General features: G+C 37.4%; 1 protein-coding gene across 4 annotated transcripts in view; it reads right to left on the reverse strand.

Annotated features, from left to right (window-relative positions):
* pde4b (phosphodiesterase 4B) overlaps positions 1-12,547 on the reverse strand; it is a 273,742-nt gene that overhangs the window by 14,462 nt on the left and 246,733 nt on the right. For 3 of the 4 annotated variants that reach the window (XM_031900281.1, XM_031900282.1, XM_012961422.2), the window contains one exon: positions 7,591-7,703. In XM_031900281.1, the coding sequence (XP_031756141.1) occupies positions 7,591-7,703 (113 nt within the window). 4 annotated transcript variants of the gene reach the window in all.

The raw sequence follows: 12,547 nt of genomic DNA on the forward strand, positions 1-12,547 counted from the left end.
ATTTACGTCAAGCTTGATAAAAGGCCACACATGGCCTGAAACGTTGCTGTAATACCCAAAGAATTGTGCATTTTAAAAAGAACAAAAGCGGTGCTGTTCCAGATTGTTTTTGGTTAGATAAAGAGTGGTGGTAAATGGAACATTTTCTAATTGGGCCAGTGTGGTTAGTGGAGTACCGCAGGGGTCAGTCCTTGGTCCTTTGCTTTTTAACTTGTTTATTAATGACCTGGAGGTGGGCATAGAGAGTACTGTTTCTATTTTTGCTGATGACACTAAATTGTGCAAAACTATAAGTTCCATGCAGGATGCTGCCGCTTTGCAGAGCGATTTGACAAAATTGGAAAACTGGGCAGCAAACTGGAAAATGAGGTTCAATGTTGACAAGTGCAAAGTTATGCACTTTGGTAGGAATAATATAAACGCAAACTATCTACTGAATGGTAGTGTGTTGGGGGCATCCTTAATGGAGAAGGATCTAGGGGTTTTTGTAGATCATAAGTTGTCTAATTCCAGGCAGTGTCATTCTGTAGCTACTACAGCAAATAAAGTGCTGTCTTGTATAAAAAAGGGCATTGACTCAAGGGATGAGGACATATTTTTGCCGCTTTATAGGTCCCTGGTAAGGCCTCACCTTGAGTATGCGGTTCAGTTTTGGGCTCCAGTCCTTAAGAAGGATATTAATGAGCTGGAGAGAGTGCAGAGACGTGCAACTAAACTGGTAAAGGGGATGGAAGATTTAAGCTATGAGGTTAGACTGTCGAGGTTGGGGTTGTTTTCTCTGGAAAAGAGGCGCTTGCGAGGGGACATGATTACTCTGTACAAGTACATTAGAGGGGATTATAGGCAGTTGGGGGATGTTCTTTTTTCCCATAAAAACAATCAGCGCACCAGAGGTCACCCCTATAGATTAGAGGAACAGAGCTTCCATTTGAAGCAGCGTAGGTGGTTTTTCACGGTGAGAGCAGTGAGGCTGTGGAATGCCCTTCCTAGTGATGTGGTAATGGCAGACTCTGTTAATGCCTTTAAGAGGGGCCTGGATGAGTTTTTGAACAAGCAGAATATCCAAGGCTATTGTGATACTAATATCTACAGTTAGTATTACTGGTTGTATATATATAGTTTATGTATTTGAGTGTATAGATTGGTTAGTATAGGTTGTGTGCTGGGTTTACTCGGATGGGTTGAACTTGATGGACAATGGTCTTTTTTCAACCCTATGTAACTATGTAACTATGTAACTATGTAACTATATACCAATGAGAAGTGGCCATTGGAGAACCTGCACTGCTCTAAAACAAATTCAAGTTGCCGTGCTGACTAATATCTACAAACCTGAGAGTTTACATTTAATACAAATAATCTTCTCACTGGCTTCTCTAGTACAAACTTACATTAATATATGGTACTGTATAGTCAAGTCAAGTTGATGTAAAAGCGTGATTGTTTTAGGATTATTTTTACAAAGTACTCTCTACACAGTGATTAGTTAGTATATAGGTATGGCAAGGGGACCATATACAAACAAGTATGTTGATAAATATTATTATTTAAAAATAATATTTTAAAAATATAGTGATGAGATAATGGCAGTGGTAAGGATTTTGCTTTTCCAAATTTTTCCTTTATATCTATTTTTTACTATTTTTTTCAGTTGGTGCAAGAGGTCAGCTTATTTATTCCTTACTGTCTTTGCATTCTTCAAAGAAAAACTTTGGAGTGCATTGGCCTTTTTTATTTTACCTGATTCTCTCTATTCAAGTGTGTGTGTACATTTCATTTCATTTGTTCTTAGAAAGGATGTACAATTACTTGAAAGAGAAAGCAAAAAAACAAACTTGAAAAGTGTTAAATAAATTATCAAGGAATGATTCTGGGAAGTTCTATTATCCTAAGGACCGTCATGTGAAGGAAGCTACACTAAAGGAAAGACTAAACAACTTGGCAGCAGTAAAAGAAAACATCACGTACAAGTGGGCACAATATCTAAACTGGCAGTCAAACAAAACAAATGATGCTGGTGAGCTGTGCAGGGAGGCACATAGGCATTTGGCTCTTTGCCCAACAAAGCGTCAATAGTCATTGGCAGAGGACATTCTTGGGGCTCTAAAAGACCCTTGCATGGATTATGACCATGTTAATAAGCACAATACGTAGTTTTGCCCATCTTGTTGACAGAAATGCCCTTTCCTATTGTTGAGGACATAACTTCCTTCTTCTGGTGAGTCTGTGTAGATTCTGGATTCTGCACGTAGTCAGGGCATATGACTTATATCACTCCAAAATCTTTGTTTACGTGTCAGTCTACAAGTATAAGTAGCCCTATCAATAGATTCTAAAGCAAAAATCTACATAAATAATACATAATTGTATTTTGAATGCATTTTAATATCCCTGCACTAACTTGATGGAGTTACATCTCTTAAGTTTTTCTCTGACCCTGTGTTGAGAATTATTTTGAGAATACATTGCAATAACTGGTATATTATTCAGTTTTATAGTGATATTCCAGATAGCTTCTCTGTTGTAAATAATATTCAGTTTGTGTTCATAATAAAAGCGTAACTAAAAAAAAATACATTCGGACACGACTAGCTCTACTGACAAAAAAAGACACATAAAATAAGGGCCAGTTAATGCTTATGAAATAATTCTGTATGTTGATCAGCCAAAAAGCTTATACTGGGTTGGAGTTTCCTGTAACGACCTGCATGCGACCACTTCAAGAATCTCCAGTAAAATGAACCTCAAACCAACTTCTGTTCTGTTGACTGGCTCCTTTAACCTTTAACTGAGGTCGACTCCTGTGTGAAAACAGCATTAAAATCTTTTCTAGATTTACTACTACAAAAAAAATTGGAGATCTCACGATCAGCAGAAATACATGACCTACAATACTGTCATTTGACAGTATGCCCACGCACAGCACTTTAATTGCATAAGACCACAAACTTACTTTTAAAGATCAGATGTTCCCATACTACATAAAAGAGATAAAAGGTCTCTGCATAAATGGCTTTTGATATGTAGTAAGAATGAACTATTAAGAAGGCTGCAGATTTTTGCTTCCAGGTTGCAGCATAGACCATTTGAACTAAGAAAAATTCAGATATTTCTTTTTCTTTTGAGACTGGTCAAGTTCTTAAGAATATAATTATATGTTTATTGTGCGTATTGGTATGCTCTTTTTTGTTAATGGTCCGTTTATATATCAAGGTCTTATTAGTTCTGCACTGCTCTCAGGACTAAAAAGCCTGTATATCAGGCTCCAGAGCAATGCACCTATGAAGTCATCAGAATGTTTTTGTTGGAAAAGGGCTGCAGAGGAAGTTCCAATAACCTATTGTCTTGTTAGCCTCTGTACAGATTTTTGGTAGTCTATCTCTAGACAATGACATCTCAAATACAGCAAATACAACAAAGTAACTTTGCGTAAGAGTCCTGTATGGAACATGGAACACAAACAACTATATACACCCACATTTATTAGGTTACAAAATGAACCTGCAATCACTATATATATATATTCATTAGAGAAACTTTGGTATCTATGTCATTTCACAGTATTAGTATTTAGGTTGCATGCTCTTGGAGACGGCCTGCATCCCTCAATGAGTGAGTCGACTGTTTTGCCCGAGGGCCAAAGGATTGGATCAATCCAATATTGCCTAACTCAAGGTGGACATATTGAGGAAAGATCCTCTTGTTTTGCAACCTCCAAACAAGTGCATCTTTCAGTGTATGGCCAACTTCACAGCTAAGGATTTTTTGAGCTGGCACTAATAGCCTGAATTTAAGTCTTTCTTAAAAACAAACATGCTTATAATTGCTGCAAACAATGATAAAAGTCAAAAGATATATTCACCCTGGGTGCATTTTACTCTGTCTAGATAAAGAAAAATACCTTATCTAAAACGTACTTACATAATAAAAACATATGAATATGCTGCTTGTGTTACATGTACCCCCTATTATGTTATTGCAGTAGACTAGAACATGTTTTATCTGAAAATCTGGCAGTGGGTTTCTACTAAAATAAAGCTCTATTTAGTATGTTAACAAACACACACAAGCATTCATACACACACTCACATATAAAAAAAACAGACACATACAAATACACACATAAGCATACAGACACACATATAAACACCCTAAAACACACATCTGTTTGAGATATCTATATAAAAATATGACTTATTATAAAAGAATGAATAATTATTAAAGAAATATCAAGCTGCACAGTGTATATAAACGCTCATTTTCTTAAACAATTTACTTCTGCTGGTACGATTCCTCCCAAACATGCCTGAATTAAACTTGTGTAACATCTTGAATCGATTTTACAAATCTCTCTCAGCCTGAATAGAGTCTGGCTCCTTTGTTGGTGCAATTCTGTAGTTTTTGGCCAAGTCAGGAAGGAGCCAGGAAATTGGAGTCACACTTCTAACAGCTGTACCATGCCCACTAACACACTGACATGACGTACTTTGGCTGGGGTAATGCAGGGCCAGGAACTAGGAGAGCACAAGGTCAGGAAGATGGGTCACGTTTTACAGTGTGATTGCTGCATGGATCCTGCTGCCTTTGCCTGTTTCTTCCTTTCTAAGCTTTTTCTCTCTCCCTTCCTCTTATTCCAAAACATCCTGTTTTCAAAACAAACGTCGGTTTTATTTGAATAAGAAGAGTGTTTCTATCGCACCCTTATCAAAGTTAAGGCATTCCTGTTCCTTTATCTCCTGCGCAAAGCATGGCACACAGCCTAGGAGCTTATCAGTAGCTACTGCAAAATACTGTGGCAGACTTACTGCGCTGCAGATCTTTATAAGATGTCTAGTAAGGAGAAAGTAGGGCATGTCTGCCATTAATGTTTACTTAGATAGAAAAGTAGAAAGGTGACTTTTCTACAGAACAGTACTGGATTTAAAAATATATATACTTTATAGAGCACCACCATATTCTGCAGATAGAATGTTGTTCTCGTCAGTGTCTGAGCCATAAGAGCTGAATATCTGTTTTTCCTACTACAAACATACAAGGCCCTGTCTTCAGGAACACAGTAACTTTCCAATAAGAATTTTGAACTTTTATACATACTGTACAAGTGAGAGCTGCCAGATAGCATGTCTCAGTTATGGCATCTTCTAAAGAAACTACTACCACAAGCACTCCATCGGGACAGATATAAATTTGGGATGCACCGAACCCACTTTTTTTGGTTTAGCCGAATCCTAAACCCATCCTGCCGGATTCTGCCAAATCCCAAACCAAATCCGAATTAGCATATGCTAATTAGGATCGGGAAGGGAATGCACGGCGCAATTTCCCCCCCTAAAAGTTAACCCTTTCTGAATGCTAATTAGCATATGCTAATTTATGCTAATTAGGATTCGGATTCCGTTCGGACGGGACCGAATCCATCAAAAAAAGGCTGGATTTGGCCTGAATCCAGAACCAAATCCGGGATTCGGTGCATCCCTAATATAAATGGCACGGTTTTTGCTCAATATCTAAGCTGAATCATGCAGTATAGAAGATTTCTCTCATTGTGCACGTGAACCATTTGTTCACTGCATGTTTGTAGTTGTATGTATAATCTATATACACCGCATGCTTCAACTTTGGTATTCTTCATTACACTTTACAAAAAAAAACCCATATACATAAACGCACATAATTATCTCCCTCTTAAGTTTTAAAAAAATCGGCGAAAATTATTTCTGTAAGTGGTATCATTTGTTCAGTTGTCAAGAAAAATTCCTGCAACATTGTTCTCACTAAAAGAAAAGTTCTACTCTGATTTTAGTCCCAAGACTGCTGTACTTTTTATCAAAATTATAAACACGCACAATTACATATAAAATACATATATAGTATATAGATAGATTGATAGACAAAACACACACAATTACATATAATTCACTTATACTTAGTTCAAAATGAACTAAAGGTTTTCAAGATTTTTGTTCTGTGTGTGCAGAAAGTATCTTCTAGTATTACAAGATATTACTAAAAAGAAATTGAATTCTTTCTAGAAACATTGCTAGAAGTGAGTAAGCCCATACAAATCTTTTGAAGTACCCTTTAAGTACCCTTTATCTTAGGGCCAAATAAGGAACAGTACATGCACGTGGTAGGTGCCTGGATGGTACATACCGTATGGAATCAATTTATCAATCTGCCTATGCTTGCTTTGCAGAATGGACACAGCAAGTTACTTTTTTGTGGATTAGGCGAATTTACAGAACCTGTTGATTATAGTTCTAAGGAAATTCCATACTAGGTCACAATGCAGTTATTCAGTCACTCACTTCCATGCATTAAAATAAAGATTATCAAATGATAAAGTATGGATTTGGGATTGATTAATAATTCCCAAAGTCAAATTATATTCTAATAAACTGTTTACTATATAACATCTTGGCAAATTTTGAGGTAATGTAATAAAAGTCACAAAAATTCGACTCACAGCAACACATTTGAAGGTAGCATTTATTGGTAACCTGTGTGTGCAAACTCATTGCTATGGGTAAACTATGGTGCAAAATTTAATTACATGAACCAGCAACAATGTCTTATTGGATAGTTCTTGTTTAGAATTTTGAGAAAGCAAATAATAAAGAAGAAAAAAGTATTCATTCAACCGACTGCTAGAACATTACTTTCAACGTTTGTAAAACTCTTTCTATATAATAATTACTGAAACGCAAAATATCAGAAATTACATTAACTACTTAATTACATCCTAGAATACTTTAAATCTAGGAATCCTATAATTCTGAAGCAAACAACCGGGACACGATGTGTTCTAGAGCACAAAAGTCACTACTTGCGCCTCTTTAAATGGCAAATACTGCCAAACAGAAATAGGAAACTATTCCCACTGATTAATTAATGGTATGTGCTTCAGATGTATCAATTCAATTCCTAGTGGCTGAAACCAGGAAAGTCCTGGGAAAACTGGGAAGTAGTTACACTATTCAAAACTTTTTTTTGTAATCCAAGTGAATTTGTTTGCAATTGCAATCTGTACAATCCATGATTCTTCTCCCTTGACATGGCAGGCTGAAATCTGTAAATAATCTTTAGTCAAACACCAAAGCCTTATACGCAAACTTCAATCAAATCTAAACAGAGATTACATACAACTGATGGATTGCTGTCAGACTTTCAAAAATGAACATCAATCATATGTTTCTGTATTAATTTCAGTGTATCATACGTAATAAAGATGTCTGATATTCCAATGTGATATATATATATATACAGGTATAGGATTATCATCCGGATACTTGTACCATCAAGTAGAAAGTATTGAAAAAGGAAATCTACTACTGAAAAAGGGAATCACTTTTAAAAATCAGAATTATTTGCTTATAATGGAGTCTATGGGAGATGGTGTTCCCGTGATTCAGAACTTTATGGATAACAGGTTTCCAGATAATGGATCCTATACCTGTAGCATAAAAGTCAGCCACACGCTCATTATAAACTCAGCCAAATTTAAACACTTGTAATATAAACGAGTAACATTCCTCTTTGAGTAACTTGTTACACACAGAAAAGCACATCCCCAGGTAGCTGGTACCTTACCTTGTTAGATGCCATCTCACTGACCGATCTGTAGGTCTGGATAGTCTCCAGTTGATCCAAGCACCAGTCAAGTTCTTCTAAAGTGTCCATTGCAATTTTTTGATAGGAATCCTCTGCAAATAAGCACATTGACATGTAATCAGGCTCCAGCTCCTCTAGGGTCTGCATGGTGGATTCAGTCCCACCACAGCTGAGGCACACAGTATTGTAAGCTGTACAGTGTTCCTTCATCATGGGCTTTCTGTCCTTGCCTTCCCCCCTCTCTCTCTGGCTACACACATCAGCACACTTCTCTACTTTGTACAGTCATAGCCTGTTTTCTGTCAGCCCCAGCGTGATGTCAGTGTAGGAACTTCCTCCTGCCTCTGGCCTGTGGGAGGATCGCTGTCTGACAGGCTAATCTACATACACCAGCCTGGAGCTAACCCGTGCGATTTCCCTGACTCTTGCTTCTTTCTCATAAGTGTTAATCACTGTTGGTTTTGCACAGAATCAGGGGTTGAGCAACAAGAAGCTTTCCTAAGTTTCAGTTTATCTGTTTAAATAAGGAACTCTTACATCAATGCAGCCATAAAGTACCCCTGGGGTTATTGTAAAATTTTATAGAAAAAGAGAGAGCATTTTCCAGAGAAATACAACAAAAGGGATACTGCAAATATTTTAATACGTCTAGTGCTTAACCCTGCTCTCAGAAATGTTAAAAGTGTTCACAACTAAACTAGTGTATACATCAATAAGCCAAATTCCAGAATTAACAAGCTAGTCACCAAGTCTGATTTCAGGCAAATTTATTGACCTCTGAGAGACTCCTACAGTGACAAAAAGCTGTAAGTATCAGGTGAGCAGGCAGTGCAGTAAATGCTATGGGGCTGCCCCCGCTCCAAAAAGGGAGCAAAAAAGAAAAATACATTTCACTTTCCAGTTCTGTGTGCTTATTATGGGTACTTAACAAGCCTTCTTTGCAGTGTTCTGATGCCTGTGTATACTGGCAACGCCTAATCTGTGTATTGTAAAAAACTGTACATTACTGAACATTAAAAAAAGTAACAGATGGAAAGAACCAAATAAAACAAACCACAAATGACAACAAAAAAAACTATCCATTAACACCACAAAAAATGTAAAAGTGCACCATGTAATGACTTTATGATCCTGGAACTGAGAAAGTTTCACGCAAGTAGGTTAATGGTTCTGTGAAATGTCTAGAAGTCATTTATTTGGTGTTTTATAAGAGCTGATTATGCATAATCACAAAGCACTTAATAAGAATGAGGAAGGAAGCGCTGAACACTTCTGGGATCATTCTGCAAGTTTGTTTCTGCTCTACACTATATCTGACACCATAGATTTGTTCTCTCTCTTCCTTTTTTGTGAGGTTTTATTCTTTAAGGTGCTTTGTTGTGCAATAAGTGCTACTTCACCTCTGAATCTGTAAAAGTTGCATTCAGGTTGAACGTCTATAGAGAGCTGGTAAAAAAATCAATTGTTCTTATAAAAGTTTGTCGGGGTGGGGGATTGTAGTCCTGTATTTCCACCCATGTTTACACAGACCAGCCTATCTACATATATAAAGTCAGATAACTTTAAGATCTAGCATTGATTTCCAATATTATTATTATTAATATTAACATGTTTTTCTAAATACATAGACCACAGCGCTGTACAATAAATAGGATTATACATTCAACATACAGAATTACATACAAAGCAACCAATAACCAATACAGAAGGTAAAGAGGGTCCTGCCCAAAAGAGCTTACAGTCTTACAAAGAGGTGTGGGAATAGGCAAGGTCAGAGGTAAGCAAGGTAAGAGATGTAACACAGGGTACTGCCTTTAGCTAGTATAATATGATCTGAACAGTTTCATTTCTTTCTTTTGCTTACAGCACTTCCTTTCTGACCCCTTGCTTAGTGCAAGGAAGCCCCACATCAGTCTGTCATTACTTAGATTTACTAGTACCATAGATAGCATGACCATGCATAGCCCTCCAGAACCTGCCTATTTGTACTGATTATTTTTGGTTAAACCACTTCCCATGTATTGTTTTTTTTTTACTTTTTTTACTTTGTGTTTTCTACTTTTGTATCAAGTTTAGGCACAAAACCAATGAATTATAGGAACAACAATGTTGGAGATTTGGAGAGCAACACAAGCATTACAAATAGTTCCTGGAGATGCCAATGAGAGCTATAACTGGCTATTTGATAGCCCCTATGTTGACTGGAAGCCTACAGAAGGCTCTGTTTGGCAATTATACTGGGTTGTTATGCAATCAACACTTGCCTCCTAACCAGAAATTTAAAAATTAGCGGTCCTCTGTCAGAGGCCCTTAAGGGCCAGGACCCGCTGGGTTTTCTCCTGGTGCCTAGCCAGCCCTAGTCCAAAAATTTCTTTATTTTTGAGTACTTTGCAAATAGTGCTTGTGTTCCTAAATAAGCCCCTATGCAATAATGGAATTGTATTGCTTTGTGTTTTGCAGATCCACTTTATTAGTTGGAGTCAGAAAAACATTTTATATTTATCTGTTTTTTTGTATTTTGTACAACATGTTTCTTTTTGGTGGGAGGCTTCCTTTTGAAATCAACAAACAGTTCTTTAGTTCTTCCTGGCCATTGTGTAGTGACCTCATTGTATTTGTGATATCATCGTCATCATGGCGAGTATGCTGAGAGTTTGTACTTCTTTTATATCAATCACTTGTTTAGAAAAGGCACCTAAAGTGACGCGTGTATACTCAGCAGCCAAGCATGACAATGCTGAATGAGGAGAAAGGCTCCTGTCAACAATAGCCATAACCAAGCAAATGACGTATACTACAGACGTTCAACTGTTATGGTTTTTCTCCTTAGTGTAATAAGCAATGTGTAAATTCTTTGCAGGATTAAATGTATGTGAATTATTTGTTCAATTATTTGTCAAATGTAAAAAAACTTGGAGAGCAACACAAGCATCATAAAAGTTCATGGAGGTGCCAAATAAGGACTAAGATTGGCTATTAGGCAGCCTCTATGCACACTATCAGCTTACAGGAGGCTTTATTTGGAAGTAAATCTTGTTTTTATTCCACCAAAACTTGCCACCAAGTCAGGAATTCAAAAATAACTACCTGGTTTGGGAGAGCAACATCCAAGGGGTTGTTTAGTAATATGTTGCTCATGAGCTATTAATTGGGGATCACTGGCCTACATGATGGAGCTGGGCCCTCAGAGGGTAGATTAACGTGGGTTGTTTAGGGTTAATCAGGTAATGGGAGGGTTTATAGCTAAGTGTAGGGAACCCATCCACCATTTTAGAGAGCAGAAGCATTTTAAAGAACCCCCACACACTCTCCATAGTTATCACGGATGTTAGATTGTACTAGTTAACTTCAGGTCTCTTACTGGGTTTACCTTGGAGAAAGGGTACAAAGTTTTGGAGATTTTTTTATTGATCAGAAATGGGTGGCTAGAGAGCAGTGTTGTGAAATGGATAGGCCAAGCATGCCTGCTGATCTAGGTGAAAGTGGCTAGTGGGCATCAAATTGCACCTGGAAGGGCAGACTGACAAAGGGCCTCAACATTCTGTTAAAATGTTGTAATATGATGAAAAATGTTAAATAATGGCATTTAAATATTGTGAATGTTTATATCTAATTGTTTACTACAGTGGATATAAAAAGTGTACACACCCCTGATAAAATGTCAGGTTCCTGTGCTGTACAAAAATGAGACAAAGATAAATTATTTCAGAACTTTTTCCACTTTAATGTGACCTATAAACTGTACCACTCAATTGAAAAACAAACTGAAATCTTTTAGGTGGAGGGAAGAAAACCAAAAAAACTAAAATAATGTGGTTGCATAAGTGTGCACACCCTTAAACTAATACTTTGTTGAAGCCTCTTTTGATTTTATTACAGCACTTAGTCTTTTTGGGTATGAGTCTATCAGCATGGCACATTTTGACTTTGCAAGATTTGCCCACTCTTCTTTGCAGAAACACTCCAAATCTGTCAGAATGCGAGGGCATCTCCTGTGCAAAGCCACCACCATGCTTCACTGTGGGTATGGTGTTCTTTTGGTGATGTGTGGTATTGTTTTTGCGCCAAACATATTTTTTGGAATTATGGCCAAGAAGTTCAACCTTGGTTTCATCAGACCATAACATCTTTTCCCACATGCTTTTGGGAGATTTCAGATGTGTTTTTGCAAAATGTAGCCTGGCTTGGATGTTTTTCTTTGTAAGAAAAGGCTTTCGTCTTGCCACTCTACCCCATAGCCCAGACATATGAAGAATACAGGAGATTGTTGTCACATGTACCACACAGCCAGTACTTGCCAGATATTCCTGCAGCTCCTTTAATGTTGCTGTAGGTCTCTTGGTAGCCTCCCTGACCAGTTTTCTTCTCGTCTTTTCATCAATTTTGGAGGGACGTCCAGTTCTTGGTAATGTCACTGTTGTGCCTATTTTCTCCACTTGACAATGACTGTCTTCACTGTGTTCCATGGTATATCTAATGCCTTGGAAATTCTTTTGTACCCTTCTCCTGACTGATATCTTTTAACAATGAGATCCCTCTGATGCTTTGGAAGCTCTCTGGGGACCATGGCTTTTGCTGTGGGATGCGACTAAAAAAATGTCAGGAAAGACCAACTAGAACAGCTGAACTTTATTTGGGGTTAATCAGAGGCACTTTAAATGATGGCAGGTGTATGCTGACTCCTATTGAACATGATTTTGAATGTGATTGCTTAATTCTGGACACGGCTACATCCCCAGTTAGAAGAGGGTGTGCACACTTATGCCACCACATTATTTTAGTTTTTTTTTGTTTTCTTCCCTCCACCTAAAAGATTTCAGTTTGTTTTTCAATTGAGTGGTACAGTTTATAGGTCACATTAAAGGTGGAAAATGTTCTGAAATGATTTATCTTTGTCTCATTTTTGTACAGCACAGGAACCTGACATTTTTATAGA

This window comes from Xenopus tropicalis, chromosome 4 (assembly GCF_000004195.4).
Source record: "Xenopus tropicalis strain Nigerian chromosome 4, UCB_Xtro_10.0, whole genome shotgun sequence".
NCBI classification, from domain to species: Eukaryota; Metazoa; Chordata; class Amphibia; order Anura; family Pipidae; genus Xenopus; species Xenopus tropicalis.